The sequence below is a fragment of the Alexandromys fortis genome, unplaced genomic scaffold (genome assembly GCF_014885135.2).
Source record: "Alexandromys fortis isolate MF-2015 unplaced genomic scaffold, M_Fortis_MF-2015_v1.1 scaffold_43, whole genome shotgun sequence".
Taxonomy (NCBI): domain Eukaryota; kingdom Metazoa; phylum Chordata; class Mammalia; order Rodentia; family Cricetidae; genus Alexandromys; species Alexandromys fortis.
In genome coordinates, this window is record NW_026067928.1 from 6,543,656 (window position 1) to 6,560,153 (window position 16,498).

At 41.6% G+C, this 16,498-nt stretch overlaps 1 protein-coding gene across 2 annotated transcripts in view; it reads left to right on the forward strand.

The window, feature by feature from the left end:
• Positions 1–16,297, forward strand: part of Slain1 (SLAIN motif family member 1) — a 42,453-nt gene extending 26,156 nt beyond the window's left edge. For both annotated transcript variants that reach the window (XM_050144577.1, XM_050144578.1), the window contains 4 exons: positions 1,944–2,285; positions 10,250–10,405; positions 13,840–14,122; positions 15,222–16,297. In XM_050144577.1, the coding sequence (XP_050000534.1) occupies positions 1,944–2,285; positions 10,250–10,405; positions 13,840–14,122; positions 15,222–15,297 (857 nt within the window). In that variant the 3' untranslated portion in view covers positions 15,298–16,297. The remainder of the gene's footprint in view (positions 1–1,943; positions 2,286–10,249; positions 10,406–13,839; positions 14,123–15,221) is intronic.
• The last annotated feature ends 201 nt before the right edge of the window (positions 16,298–16,498 follow it).

Genomic DNA, 16,498 nt, shown 5'->3' on the forward strand with positions numbered 1-16,498 from the left:
CCAATGGGGACCAACTATCCCAATGCCTGAGCCTAGGGAAGACACTAATTCATTCCACCAGTCTCTAACCGGACCGTGTTTAGATGCCCTTCAGTATTGAGTGGTTAAATAAGGGTGGTCTGTTCATACCATGGAATAGTACTCATCCACACCCAGGAGCAAGCTGTAGAGAGGACATCTCGGGTGGGCTCCAGGGCATCGTAAAAGTGAAGGCAAGATACACAAGAGATGATATGCAGTGTGATGCCGTTTGTGTACTGTTTTGAGATGATAGAACTTTAGAAACGCAGGACATTGGTGGATGGGGGTGGGGCTGGGGTCTTGGAAAGGAGAGGGTGGCAGATGTGCTTATAAAGGGTAACACAAAGGATTTCCATGGTATGGAACTGTTCTCTTCTATATACATTTTGAATGGCATAAAAGCGTGGAGCTGGTAAATTTATAAGTACTTAATATAAACCTGTACATACATAAGGAAATGAAAAACTGAATAAAATGAGTAGATTATGTCACTGTTAATACGCTGTTAGGCTAATCCATAAATTTGTAAAACTATTGGGATCTTGGTGAAGTACTAGCATTGTTTCCTGGAACTTTGTGGGGCTCTATAGTGATCTTTATAAAAGTTCAATTAAAATGCCTTAATATGCTCCCGGGTAAATAACTGAGGGGCTTCTAGAAATAGAGCACTTTATTAAGTGTCAGTGTGAAGTACTTCAGAGGCATTGGTACTCTATGTCAAGGGCATAACAAGATGTACATCCCACAACCGGGCAAAGCTTGTTTTCAGGTTGTCTTTTCAGGCCAGTATAGTGGAAATAGTTAAACATACAAATTTCTTACTTTTACAATTAGTCAAGAGTACTATGAAAAACTAGGTGATACTTACGGAGGCTTTAGCAAGATATATGTTGAAGATGAAGGTGATTATTTTGTATCATTAATAGTAAATTTAAGTGCTCAGTCTAAGCGTGGAAAATGATTGGATGTCAGTTTCAGTCAGATATTAAGTAATCCCAAAGAGATAGACAATGTTAAATACTGAAAAAGTTGCAGATTTTCTTTTTTTTTAAAGTCATTTTGAAGATGACCTAAGACCACTGAAGCATTAAAACATGACCAGACTATGAAGGAAAAACTAGCTAGTAACTAAAGAATACAGGAGTGGTGACCTTGCCAGACAATGTTTGCACCCCAGGTTCTAGAGGGCACAGGTTCCTTACTATGTCAGGGATGAGTTTTTTTTTTCTAATTGTTCTAATCACAGGGGACTATAATCATAGTGAAGATTTCTTCCTAACTCTGTTTTTCTAACTATTTCCAAACTTGAAAGGGGGTAATTTGGAGAATTGTGTAGGTAGCTGATGTGGGATTTCCCTCTGTACCATTGATTAATAAAGAAACTGCTTTGGACCTATAACAAGGCAGAACTTAGGTAGGCAGGGAAAGCTAGGTTGAATGCTGGGAGAAAGAAGGGTGGAGTCAGGGAGAAGCCATGTAGCTCCCACCAGAGACAGATGCCGAAACATTACAGGATAAGCCACAGGCACGTGCCGATACACAGATTAATGGATATGGTTTAAATTAATATGTAAGATTTAGCCAATAAGAAGCTAGAGCTAATGGGTCAAACAGTGATTTAATTAATACAGTTTCTGTGTGATGGGGGCTGAGCAGCTGGGGACCAACAAGTGGCCCTCTCCTACTAGAGGTAGTGATGTCTGCAGTCATGGCAGGTAGGTCTGCCCTTCACTGGAGGGGGGATATGTCTTTTTCCAGTGTTGACTGACCTAACATTAGACATGTGTTTAGTAGATAAATGTATGTTTTTGTTTGTGTTGAAGGGGGAGATTTAATAACCTGAAACAAATTATGGTGAACACTTGTTTGAGCAATTTATTGTCATTTTTAAAATAAAAACATGAATTGTTTGTTTCAACCAGGTCTCAGGCAGGACTATGCTTCCACGTCAGCGTCTGTGTCCAGACACAGCTCCAGTGTGTCACTGAGTTCAGGAAAAAAAGGGACATGTAGCGATCAAGAATACGACCGGTACAGCTTGGAGGACGAGGAAGAATTTGATCATTTGCCACCACCTCAGCCTCGCCTTCCGAGGTGTTCGCCTTTCCAAAGAGGAATTCCCCACTCACAGACTTTTTCCAGCATCCGTGATTGTAGGAGGAGCCCCAGTTCCCAGTATTTTCCTTCAAATAATTTCCAGCAGCCACAGTATTATTCACCTCAAGCCCAAACTCCAGATCAGCAACCAAATAAAACCAACGGAGGTAGGTTGTGTCATACCGTCAACACATCGTTGGCAGGTGTTTCTCGGATCTAACTTCATCCTTATCAGTTTGGTCTAAAATTGACCATCTTCTAGTTATGTCTCAGCTTCGTAGATTTCCGACTTCAGGAAGACTACCATGATGATCCCACCTCAGAATCACACTGAGGTGTGGAGATCTTTTTGTGTATTTGTATGTGCACAGCGCGCACACACACATGCATGCACATGTATTCGCTGAGGTTAGAGGTCAATGGCTGTTGGCTTCATTAATGATTCTCCCCTTATATTTTGAGACCAGGTATCCCACTGAATCTGGAACTTGCTGCTGTGGCTATACTGGCTGCCTGACAGGCCCTGGTGTGTCTGTTTTCCTAGAGCTGAGATTATAGGAATTCTTCTTATTTGGGTGCTGGCGGATCTGAACTCAGGTTCTCATGCTTTGTGATGCCTGCCTTTTACTGACTGAGCCATCTCTCCAGCCTCGGGGTGTGGAAATCTTTATGTTGCTGTTTGTCCTACTGTTTGCAGGGAGCCAGTACTGTGCAGCCTGAGGACTTCATGGCTGAGCTCCATGTAGTTGAAGGCTCCGTGTTGCATTGGTAACATCAATAGCCTCTTACTGGGGGCTTTAGCGCAGATTGATAGGAAGTGTTGACAATGGAGCTTTGGGAGGATGCTGCTCTTGCACACTTGGACTAGGGGAGTCTATTAAAGCAGGCTTCAGATGCCTAACTTTAAGTTAATATCTGTGAAGCAGTAGGATTGGAGAGATGGGGCTATGTGGCATGTCAATGCAAAGTTCATCTGTAGTGTTAGTGTGATGGGGTATAATTCTCTTTCATATTCTTTTTTTTTCTCCATTTTCTTTCTCATATTCCAAGGAATTAGACTCTATGACTACTGAGAACCACAGAGAGAACATCCATGTAGTGTCCTAAGGCTGGTGTGTGAGTGTGTGTGTGCACATGTATACATGCACATGTATGTATGCGTGCATGCATGCATGTGTGTATGTGTATGTAGAAGGTCCATGCAGAGCCTAGGAAACTGGAAGAAACTACTTAACTTACTTTGAACCTATATAGTTAGAGACTTTAATTATCAAAAACTACTATTTCTCAAAGTCTAGAAGTAAACAAATAATATTTTTAAATGTCACCAAGGTGACTACAAATTGGATTACTGATCAGATGCTGCACATTTTAGTTTCATTGTTTCTTCTGCCATACTTGTGTTATTCCGCAAACCGGAAGTTCGTCTGAAAGTATTTAAAGCATTATATTCTGAGTTTCTCTCTTGAGAGTCTCAGATTTTAAGTGTAAGATCTGGCTAAAGAAAGTCATAATGGCTAATACCGTAAAGCTCTGAATGGCAGCCAGATAGATGGTGCTACATTCTCTGTGCTTACTGGACACCATGTCACAGTTTAAAGGTGTTTTCCAGCACCGCAGTTGAGTTTGCCTGTGGTCTCAGGAAACGCTTCCCAGCTTTCACTTCAGAGTTATTGGTTTCTTCTTGATCATTGTTAATTTCTTAGCGCCAGCTGACCAGCATCAAGTACCCCAGCAAAGCACAGCTTCACTTTGGTAGTCCTGATATCTTGTTAATCACAGCTGACTCTTAAGCCCCAGCCAACCAGAACTAAAAAATGTTAATTCAAAATAACAAATGGCACCGAAAGAGTCTTCAAGCTTCCCTCTGAAACTTCACAAGCCAGAGCTCCATCCTCTGCACCGCTCTCAACATTTTTCTCCCAAGTTCCCACAGAACACAAAGAACTCTTAACACTCAATAGCTCTTCTAACCCAAAGTCCCAAAGTCCTTCCACAGTCCTCTCTGAAACATAGTCAGGTCTGTCACAGCAATACCCCATTCCTGGTACCAGTTATTCTTGGTTAGGGTTTCTATTGCTGTGATGAATACCCTGACCAACTTGGGGAGGAAAGGGTTTATTTGGCTTACGCTTCCACACTATAGTCCCATCACTGAAGGAAGTCAGGACAGGAACTCAAGCAGTTTTGGAATCTGGAGGCAGAAGCTGATGCAGAGGCTGCGGAGGGGAGCTGCTTACTGGCTTGCTTCACAGGACTTGCCCAGTTTGCTTATAAAACCTAGGACACCAGCCCAGCGATGGCACCACCCACCATGGCCTGCCCCCTTCCCAGTGATGATCACCAATTGAGAAAATGCCTTATAGCTGGATCTCATCAAGGCATCTCCTCTATTGAGGCTCCTTCCTCTCTTATGACTCTACTTGAATCAAGTTGACACCCAAACCCAGATGGTACAACTGGTATCGTCAGTGGGATTGTTCCCTTCCATGCCGCTGCCTGTCCTACCTTAGAAAAGGGATAACCCTTTGGTCAAACACCATTCGAAAAGGATTAGGTTTCCCTGAAGCCCACGCTACGATGCTGCTCAAAGGCAAACAGGCACGCACTCCATCCAGGGTCTGGTTGTGAGTTTTCAGGTTCTGCATGCGAGGGGCATGAAACGCAAAACATGCAAAGGTAATTTTCCAGGTGTGCTTCTGATGAATCCGCTTCATGGCTGAGAGTGCGGGCTCTGAAGTCAGCGGGGCCTGAGTTCAGTCCTGCCTTCCCACACAGCCCGTCCGTCCATGCTGAAGTTTCTCAGGTCACTGAGCTTTGGTTTTTTAAGCTGCAAAGCAAAGCAGAGATAACATGTGACTTTCAGAAAACATCTCTGTAATTCCCCATCAAGCCATCTGGTGTCTCTCCTAACTTTAATGTTATGAGGAATAAATTAAATAATAAATACTACATTGCCTGGAGTAGATGTGCTGAATAAAATTTCTCTCCCACTCCACCTACACTTTTTTGAACATTTTTAAAACATATGGCTCAGATATCTGAGCCTCCGTTTGTTACCATAGAATGTCATTTGAACCAACTTATGAAAGAAAAATGGTAACTTTGAGAATATCCAGTATTCTTCTTGACCCCTAAAACAATATAAGTGGGAAGGAATAATTACTAGCTATTGGTTCTATTTTTAAAAATAATAAAAAGTTTAAAAGAGGACATGAAGTTGGGATCCTGGAGTAAGCTGGAGCAGGGAAGGGAGGAGTAGATATGATAAAGAAACATTATATACATGTATAAAGTTTTTAAACAGTAAGATGTTATTTTTAAAATGTACTGAATTTTGTATAATTATTGTGATGAAATATACCTCACTCAAACTAAACCCAATTGGCATGGTAGCACACACCTTTAATTCTAGCATTGGGGAGGCAGAGGCAGGTGGATCAATAAGTTCAAGACCAGCTTGGTCTATGATGACTTCTAGGCCAGCCACTCCTACGTAGTGATATGGTATTTGTCTTTCTGGGTCTGGGTCACCTCACTCACTGTTGATAGCAGCATTGTTTGTCATAGCCAGAACCTAGAAACAACCTAAATGCCCTTGACTGAAGAATGGGTAAGGAAAATGTGGTACATTTACACAATGGAGTACTACACAGCAGAAAAAAATAATGACGTCTTGAAATTTGCAGGCAAATGGATGGAGCTAGAAAACACCATATAGAAATAAATTTTTAAAACATTGTTTTTGTGGCTCATACACTATCTAGTTTCAAAAGTGAAAGCTCATAAAGGTTCTTCATGCATATTTTTGGTCATCATTGAAGTGGGACTTGTTTGTCAGACAGTAAATGCTTCATCAAATAACAGAAGTAACTAACCTTAGTAGATTCTTTCCCACCCTCCTGTACTCTTTCAGGGTTTGGGGGATGGGATGCAGTCATTGGTAGCACAGTGACCTTCCGTGGGGAAGGATGAGGCCTGTGTTGGCAGGTGAAACTATTCTCCTTGATTCCTGGGCTATCTGTGCTCCACAATAGGCTGAGTTTTGCTGCCCCCTGACCCTGAGCATCTGAATTCTATTCTCAGTCTCTTTCTTCTGCTGTTTATTGGCCCTTGAAGATAAAATCTCTGATTTCTTAGGAAGATGGAATTAGGACATTGCTTTTTAGTCCATGGACTTTAAAGTGTGTGAGTACATTCCAGATTGTTTGCCAGTGAAGTGAACCATATTTCCTGATGGTCTGATTCAACCACAGGCCACAGCTCAGCCCACAGTGTCCTAAGGATTTGTATTCAGACAGCTTATTAGTAAGGGCATATTTCAGGATTACGGAGTTAGGAAATTGGCTTGGTACCCAAATGTGAGTAAAGACTGCTTTTAAAGATCCGTGTGTCTGGATTAATGGAGATTAGCCCCACATGATGTATGTACCTTATCTGGATCATGGGTTGGGGAGGGAATGTAATAAATGGCATTCTTGAGATATTTGGAAGATTTTTGCTTATGAGTTATGATGCTCCTGTGCTTAAATGTGATAACAAGTATTGTGATTTTATAGACATTTCTTCCTCTTAGGAGATCCAGATGCATTTAGGGTTAAAGTATCAAGAGTGTGTGAAGCTTTTATACAGTTGGAAGTAAACAGATGTACACGTTACGATGAACTAACTATGGCAGAATAGAAAGAGCTGATAGCTCCGGGAAGAAAACATGCGTGTGCTCATGGTATAGTCTTTCATTGCTGTGTTTAAAACTTTTATGGGAGATTTTTGCAAATAAATGCATTTAAGTTTGTTTTAGTTAATTAGCAATTAATTAATTCATACTACTGGGAATGCAACCTAGGGCCCGACCTGTGCTAGACAAACCGTTCTACCATTGAGCCACAGTATCGGCTCCTGGACCGACCTGTGCTAGGCAAACCGTTCTACCATTGAGCCACAGTATCGGCTCCTGGACCGACCTGTGCTAGGCAAACCGTTCTACCATTGAGCCACAGTATTGGCTCCTAGAACTAAAATTTCAAAAAGTAGAAGCTCTGTTTTCTAATAAATAGTATATGATTGTTTCCCTCTGCTTCTATGCTATCTAAAATAATATATAGTGAAAATAGTCTCATACTGATGTAGGTTCTTCTTCTCACCAGTTTGGTGATGTTCAAGAGACCTAGCTGTGGGTTTTTTTTTAAATGTCTTGCTTTTATCACATACTCTGCACACACACACACACACACACACACACACACACACCCTTTTGTTGACTATTTTAAGTGCCTGTTGTATGGGGCTGGGGCCTTTAATAGGAATGGGAAGATTTAAGACATACTATTAAAAATAGACCTCTCATAGGGTTGGGTGTGAAGGTCATTGATAGATTATGTGCTGCACTTGAGAAGCCTTGGGCTTATTCTCAACTCTGGGGGTCAGGGAAGCCTCAAGGTGGTCTTCCCTGAATCTGAGGTTTGTTTTCTGTGCATTATTACCCTGTTTAGTGAGTTCAGAAGATAGTAAGTAGAAAGCATCAGAAGTGGATTGTGCTGGCTAGTTTTAGTAACTGGAGAGGAAGGAGCCTAGATTGAGAAAAATGCCTCCATAAATTTGGGCTATAGGGCCAGATGGTGACATATTCCTTTAATTCCTGCACTGGGAGGCAGAGGCAGGTGCATCACTGAGTTTGAGGCCAGCCTGGTTTGCAGAGCTAGTTCCAGGACAGCTACTACAGAGAAACCCTATTTTGAAAAAACAAAGAGGGAGAATCGGACTGTGGGCAAGACTACAGAGTGTTTTCTTAGTGATTGATGGGGGAAGGTCCACCCCATTGTGGGCGGGGCCACCCCTGAGTCCTGGATTCTGTATATGGTGCCTCTCCATGATCTCTGCATCAGCATGGTCTCCTGCCTCCAGGTTCCTACCCTCTTTGAGTTCCTGTTCTGACTTCCTTTTATGATGAACAGTGATGTGGAAGTTGTAAGCTGAATAAACCCCTTCCTCCCCAACTTGCTTTTAGTCATGGTGTTTCATCACGGCAATAGCAACCCTAACTAAGACATAAACAGTAGGTTTTAAATAACTTTTACTATCGACTTGTTCTAAAACTCTATCGATCCTTTATTATAGGTATGAAAGTGCGAGAAAAACAGTATGCGTCCTTTGGAACTATAACTAGCTATGGTTTTAGATAGCTGGGATATTGGAAGGAATCCTCTGAGAGCAGTAGGGAATGACTGTAATGGAAAAAGCAACCAGGAGACAGGAGAGTCTATGGCAGGAGGCGGGGAGGTGGGAGCGGCAGATTCCCCAGCCAGCAGGTGTGGAGAAGAGCCCCTCTGTGAAGCAGGAGTAGAATATATTCTTAATGTATTAATGCGGGTTTGCAGGTTGACTTAACTACTTTCCAAAATCCCTTGTTGTACAGATGTATTATGCAATGTGCTTTTTACACTTGCTTGAGTATCTGTCGGTCCCTAGACTACACCAAAGAGCAAACCGTTGCTAGACAGAGGTAGAGTTGGGGAATATAAGCAGTGAAGATGGTGTGGTGTATCAGGGGAGAAATGTGAAGTGCTCTGGTTTGATTTTCAGTGCATCATGAGGAGTCAAGTACGTCACTGGTTCCTGATTTAGCTTGGAAATAAAACTGACCACGAGACTGTCCTGTTATGCATACTCCAGTGTATATTAGAGTATATTTTGTGGAGATAATTCTTAACAGATTTTAGTGAAGAAAAGAATTACAGCAAATTTAGGCATTACCATTTTTGTGATCTTCCAAAATTTCAGCTCTACTCTATTTTTCAAAATATTATTCGTTAATATTTAATTTCCTTCACTTTGGAGAAACTGAATTAAAGTTCATGTTAATTTTTCTCTCTAGGATTGATAATGGAACAAAAGATAAGAAGTGTTGGTTTAAACCCTAAGTTCAGTGAGATTTAGAAACTGGTGGGCTCATTCATTTGGTTTCCCTAGTGTATATAGACTACTTGGCATTTAGTCTCTGCACCATAAGTATTTCTTCGGTTCATTCCTTCCGTCCATTGGGATGGCCTGAATGGCAGGATTGGGGCATTGGGAGATAAGTCTTGTGTCAGTTGAGCCTATAATCTGGAGGCCTCATCTGGCCCTTGTTCAGAATGTTAGGCTTTGGGACTGCGATAAAATGGATTGGAAGTGGAGCTGAGCTCGGTGTGTCCCCGTGTTTGAGAAAAGTGCGGCAGCGTCCCTGGAAACCAATGAAGTGGATTGTGTGGAAATGGTGACAGAAAGGGGCCGTGACCTGTGTGGTGGTGATGGGCCTGGTGAATATTAGAACTGACAGGACCTGGGGTCTGGAGTCCAGAAGGAGGGGAGTGGGCCAAGCTGAAATGGAAAGGGATGAAGTTCAGTTTAGTGCTTGGTCCTGGTTGGCCTCAGTGGCCGGATGTACCACATGGGTGGTAATGGGGCAGGCGGAGGTTCAGTAAAGAACCAATTCCCTTCAACAGATGTTTGGCACTTTTCAAATCTGAGCCAGGCTGTTTATGTGTAACTCTCTGTCACCTCCTGGTGGCAGAAAACTCACCTAGCAGGAAAGGAACAAAATCAGGCCATTCAGTCTTTTGGTCTTTCTGTGGAGTATGCAAACTGCTTGCATACTGGGAGGGTTAACACTTTGAAGAAGTTAATGCAACTTGTGGCCATCATAAGACAGTTTAGATTGAAATTTAAAGGAGGAGGGGAATTTTATTAATTTATTCCATTTTGACGTGTTAGCAAAAGATTTAGTAAGTGTTTTGAATCTCATATTATTTTTTAAATTGGCATGTGCCTTTATTTTTAGTGTTTTCATTTCTAAATGACTCCAAGGTTATTTTCTAACCTTATCTGATGTAATGTTGTGCACTTACTGAGTATAACAAGCAGCAAGTTGATTAGGGACGGCGTGTTTTCTCTTGTCAACAACGTATCGGTTAGCGTTTTCTAGGGCGTATATTGCCCTTACAAGAGGTCAGTTCTTAGCCTGTTTGCTATTTTCTGTGTGCCACTGATCAAAATGACAGTTTTATTTATTTACTTTTGAAAGCACGTGTTCTGATTGGAGGGGCATTCATGTGTGTGTTTTTAACTTAAGAAAAACCCGTTCTTCTTTTAGATAAGCTACGAAGAAGTATGCCTAACCTGGCCCGGACACCAAGTACCGCCGCAGTCAGCAGCAACCTTAGCTCTCCCGTGACCGTGAGGAGCAGTCAGAGTTTTGACTCCAGCCTGCACGGAGCCGGAAGTGGGATCTCAAGGGTACCATCCTGCAGTAAGTGCCAGCCAGTGATGGCGCTGATCATTCTAATTAGTCAAAACACCAGTAGGAAAAACTTAGTTTTCCGCTTCTTTTTTCTTTCACTTAGGCACATGAGAGAGGCTTTTCTCAGTCTTGTAACTTAGTTTTCACTATAATCAAGCAGTATTTCCTCTAGGGTTCATGTTGCCAGTTGCTACTACTAATAAATTATAGGGCACCTTCACACCCCAGGATAGCAGACCTACAAAGTAATCACGAGTTTGATCAATATACAAACCTCTTACCCATGCAGACTCCCTTCTTTCGGTCAGTCAGTCTGTCAATTTTATTAGAGAGAAGCACTCTAGTTTGGTCCAGCCGTTACTTCGGTCACATTTTTTTTTCCCCATTCCGAGCATTTCCCTCCAAAGAAGATCTGTTTTAGTGTGTCTAAGGTACTTTGTATCTCCTCCATTCCAGTGTACCACAGGGTCGTTGCTCACTTACTGTCTGTCTTCCCCGTCAGTGAGCGATGTAGTGTTAACCCTAGTGTGTGCTTTTCAGGAAGAAAGATGTGTTTAGTTCACATTTTCAGAGGAATTTTTTGGTCCGTGGCTGGTGGCTCTATTGTTTTTGTGCCCGAGACAAGGGAGATATTAATGAACTTGTGGAGAAGGAGGCTGCCCAGTTCACACTATCAAGGACACAGAAGATGAACAGGGAGCGGCTACATTCCTTCAGCGACCTACCCCGAGACCTGCCTCTTCCACTCACAAGTCCTAAAATTTCTGTCGCCTTCAAAATAGCGACCAAGCCTTTGACACCTATGCCTGTGGGTACCCTTTTGTATTTGAACGATAATATTTTGCCCCTGGCCAGCTCTTGTTCATTTGGTAATACAAAAGATTTTTAACCTATCTCCATGAATTCCCAAGGTCTTCACAGTTCTTAAAGTGCTCAGAGCTCCAAGTCCAAAGTCCCCCCCCACGACCTAGGCCATGTCATTGAATCTGTGGGTCACTTTTGGGTGTGTTGGTGCATGTTTAGTGTTCTGCGTAATACAGAGTAGTCTCTCATTGATTTCTATCTTTGCTAATTTGAGAGACTTCACATCTCTCAAATTAACCTTTCTTCCAAGTATTTAATTATTTATTTTTTGCAAATAGTATTTTACTTCAAATTTAGCTTCCTCTAGTTTCTCAGTGTATTAATTTCCTTGTTTCTATAAGAGAACACAGTTAAGGATGGGAGCGTTATCTTGGCTCACAAATTGCGAGTGCAGCCCATCATGGGAGGAAGGCGTGGAGCAGGTGGCCGGTCACATGACATCTGCACAGGGGGGTGAGTTGCTGGTACTCAGCCAGCCGCCCTCTTTGTCTGCTGCCTAGGACCCACCCAATAGGATGGCACTGTCCACGTTTAGGATAGGTCTTTCCTCCCCAATTAAACCTTTCTAGAAAAATGCTCATTAATACACCAGACATGTGTGTCCATGGTGATTCTAGTCTGCTTAAGTTGACAGGGAAGAGCAACTGTTACAGATGACATTTAGAATATAGTTGATCATTGTATTTTGGTATAAGATCTAGGGACCCGGCTGAATTCACTTACCCTAACAGTTGAAGTACTCTATATATACCCAACCTAGTCGTTCATATTATCAACAAAGCATAATGGAGAATGTTCGGTCTTCCATCATCAGGAAAACAGATAATTATGACATTATATATCCTAGCATGTGGTATTCATATCAGCATCATATGGGATAAAGGAATCCAGACACAGAAAGAAACGTAGGATGTGATTCCGATGTCGAACTGGCCAGAGTGTGATGAGGGAAGGGGATGTGTTATCTTTGGAGGTGTTTCCCTGGGAGGCAGCGTGTGGCCATCTGTGAGGACTTAAGTGAAGCTGTGTGTCTTGAGATGGGCACACTAATGTGTTCCCTGTAGAAAGTCACCAACATATGTGCTTAAGGTTTATTATACATAGTGCTTTAAAGGAAGTTGAGCCAGTTTCACATAATAAACTGTGTTTTAATTAACAGAACTTTTTCCATTTAAAATCTATTAACAAAAAAATTTTTGCATGAAGGCTAAACTGTGCCTCTTCATCCTTAGAGAAAAGGAGCACAAACTTAAATATTTCTGCCTGCTTATTGCTCTTGACTGTAAAATGATGCCCAATGTTGAGAAAAACTTAAGGCTTGTTACTCAAATCGCTTGCTTTGTTTTACAGATTTTTGCCACTGCTACAAAGGTCAAAATCGTGCTTTTTTTATTAAGTGGTTACTAAGGGCTTTAGGTATGAAGACTTTAAGCAGCTTTAATGAATTGAGTTTTCAGATAAACCCTGAGATAGTGTCATAATGAATGCTACTTAAGGAATGTGCTTACAAACAGCACCCCCGACTTCCTCAATAATTAAAGCTATTAAATTGTCCCCATGTTTTGTTTTCACGAGGCTATCCTCAGAGCAACTATCAAGAAATGCTAATGGGGTCTGGAGAGATGGCTCAACTGTTGAGAGCACTTCCTGTTTGTCTAGTAGACACAGTCCCCTGCGTCCACATCAGGTGGCTTATAGCCATCTGGTGCACACACACTGGCGTGCACACACACACACACACACACACATAAATAAATAAATAAATAAATACAATAAATAGCAGCTCTTAAAATGAGTCCTAATCATTTCTAAGCAAACACAAATTTGTCTTGAAATAATTCAGAGTTTCCTAAATTTTCTAAAAAAAAAAAACATTGTGTGTAGAATTGCCTTCTAAATTCAGCTGACCTTTGAGCAGCACAGATTTGATCTGAGCAGGTCCTTTTATACCTCTTTTTTTTTTTCATGAGATTTGAAAAAAATTTTGAATAAGCTTGCAGGTAAATAATTGCAATTTAGAAAAATTGAGAAAGTTGAAAAGAATATGTAATTAATGCATAAAGTAAAGATAGATGCTATTCTATTTTTAGTATTTAATACCATAAATATTTTCAAATCTGTTATAAACAGTTGAAGTTATAATTTACGTACACACTTATAGACCGTACACAACCCCATATGCCAGGGAAACTCAAACAAATATAAAGTTCCATGTAAATCCTAATTATTTTACGTATAATCTGACAATGTTAATTGATAAGGCTTTGTGTTAAGGAGGGATACTGATGTAAATTTGGGGAAATCACAAGTTATGACCTGGTTTTTGCCCTTCATGTTATTCATGGGTCAGATGTATTTAGGCATAGCGTTGCTGACAGACAGAATGGGAGACCTTCATCGGGGGAGTTTCCCTAATACGTGTGTGTGTGTGTGTGTGTTTGTGTGTGCGTGCACATGCTTGTTTAAAACCTGTCCATCACTTACCTTCAGACAGTGCAGGCTCCTCTGGATGTGAATAAAACACATCTAACTGGGAGGCAGTTGAGAGTCCTTGACACTGCTTTCCTTTTCTCCTGCAGTCCCATCACCAGGGCAGATTCAGCACAGAGTCCACAGCGTGGGGCATTTCCCGGTGCCTGTCCGGCAGCCCCTGAAAGCCACAGCCTACGTGAGTCCAACCGTTCAAGGCAGCAGCAGCGTGCCTTCGTCCAACAGCATGCAGCTGTACGGCAGCACGGGAATCCCTACTCCCAACAAAGCTGCAGCGTCTGGGATCCTGGGCCGCAGTGCCCTTCCAAGACCTTCACTGGCAATAAATGGGAGCAACCTGCCTCGGAGCAAAATTGCACAACCTGTCAGAAGGTAAGAATGACTTCAGTTGTAGTTTATTTAGTTCAGATAACTTTCTATACTTGGACATTCAGAATGTATGCAGGTCAGCCTCACTTTTCTCTGGCTAAGTTTAACCATCAGTCACTCTCCCTAATGGCTCACCCCGGGTCTCTCTCTCAGTTAGGTCTCTGTGTAGTCAGATTCCCCTTTCTCCCGCCTCATCCGTGTCCCTCGACCCATCCATAGAGCTTTCGTCCCGCTGCCCCAAGTTCCTTGTGGTTCGAATCCTCCCTCCTCAGGTCTGTGCTCACGGCGATGCCTCTGTCCAAGGTTTGAAGCATCTTAATTTCATTCATCAGGAACTTGGGAAGTTTGTATTGGTAAATTCCAGATGACTCTGGCAAGTTTTTTTTTTTTCTCAGCTTAAAAATATCAAATTCCTTTTAAGGGTACATTTTAGACAAGGGTGGTGATAGTAAATCATGGCTCATTTTCCTTCGTAGATGCAGAAATGTACCATGTTTATGACTGGACAGAATTATGTGACTTGTATAGTCATTGTTGGGGACCTCCATTTTTTTTTTCCTGAAGAAAAATACACACACACACACACACACACACACACACACACACACCTGTGTGTGGAGGAAGATCTCTACTCTCAGTACTATCAGAGAGTATGAGAGAGTCTGTTTCCTTCAAACTTGAGAAAACATTGGGTTTTTCAAATTTATCTTTTCAATATTTTTCAAGCTCTTTGCTACTATGAAAGAATCTTTATTTCAAATGGTAACAGTTTGTGCCTGAGCTTATATATCTAATGAAGTTGCTCTGTGTTTTAAACTGCCTTTCCATTAAGGACTTCACCTTTTCCTTCTCTGTCATAAACCTTTCCATGTATTGAAAGCTCACTTGCGTGCATGGGACACATGTGGCCCTGTGTTCTGGCCTCGGGCTCCAGCAGATGGGCACGCACTCTGAGAACCCAGAAGGATGTAACTTGACACACATTTGGGACAGGGCCAACAGCTTGTCGTGACTGGATGGAGGAGCTGATGGGAGAGGGGAGCAGAGTGATGGGACCCTGGGGGTTATTAACGGCCCCTTTGCTTTCTTCCTCTCCTCCTAGTTTCCTGCAGCCCCCGAAGCCCCTGTCTTCGCTCAGCACACTGAGGGATGGGAACTGGAGAGACGGCTGCTACTGATGCCGTCTTATGGACCCTTGAAGAATGAGACAGAAGTGAAAATGAGGGTTGTGTTACCTAGCTGGCTGGGTAACAGTGGATGCTGGGATATTCTTCCCCTTTCACACGTTAACATACGTACTGCGTTGTTTTTCCATGGACCAATCACAGAGACTAATGATTGCACTTACTCTCTGCCCGAGATACCGCCGCATTCTCAAACCCACGGCTGCGGTATCGTGACACTTAGATCTAGGAAGTTTTTGTAGAACTGCTCTGTACCTGAATACTTTTTGAGAGACTTGAGACGTATCAATAATGCTTTGCCATATGAGGTTTTTAAAGTACCTTGTTCGTTTTACTTATATGTTCTGAACATCTTTCCATTACACGTTCCGCATTTTAATACATTGCATATTTACAACTAGGTTCTATAACATGGTTTGAATTTTAATTTTTTTATAGTTTACAGGAATTTTATTTTTTGTGCCTATTTCTTTTTATGCCTATGTAAACCACTATGGAACAACTTAAAATTTGTGCCATAAAAATATTTTTGTGGTAAGGTACTATTTTTTTAGCTCTCGGGATATATCAGCAAAAATACACCATACAATTTGAGACATAATTTTACGTTGAATGAGCACAATTTAAAGCATTGCAAGGAGACAGCCAGACGGCAGAGTTAAATGGTCTTGTCTTTTTCATTGTTAATTTATTGTCTTACATGAGTTTCATATTTATGACGATATCACAAGCACATTGCACTTAAGACCTGCAATGTTTGCTACTCAACCACAATTGATTTTCAATACTTTATTACAAAGGATGAAACTGTAATGTTTTATTAACAATGCTTCTGGAAATGAATGCATTTTAAAGCAAATAAATCTTTTTGATAGACCTTTTACAAAACCCATTTGCACTAATGAATGCTTTCTTATGTCTGTGACTTACTATTTGTTACTGTGTACACTGCTGTTTTGGAATGTTCGGAAATAAAGACTCTATTTCAGCAATATCAGGTCACGCATGAGTGTGCAGCCTCAAAAGGGAGACCTCCCTGCTCGTTTCGTTGCAGCTATAAAAGCAGGCGCCGTGGGCATGCTCCTGGATAAGGGCATTGCGGAGACACTTAGAAAACCCACGTCATGAATACTGCGTTTGATAGGAAGTACAAGGCTTTTAGGTGTTTTTTTTTTTTTTTTTTTTTTTTTTTTTT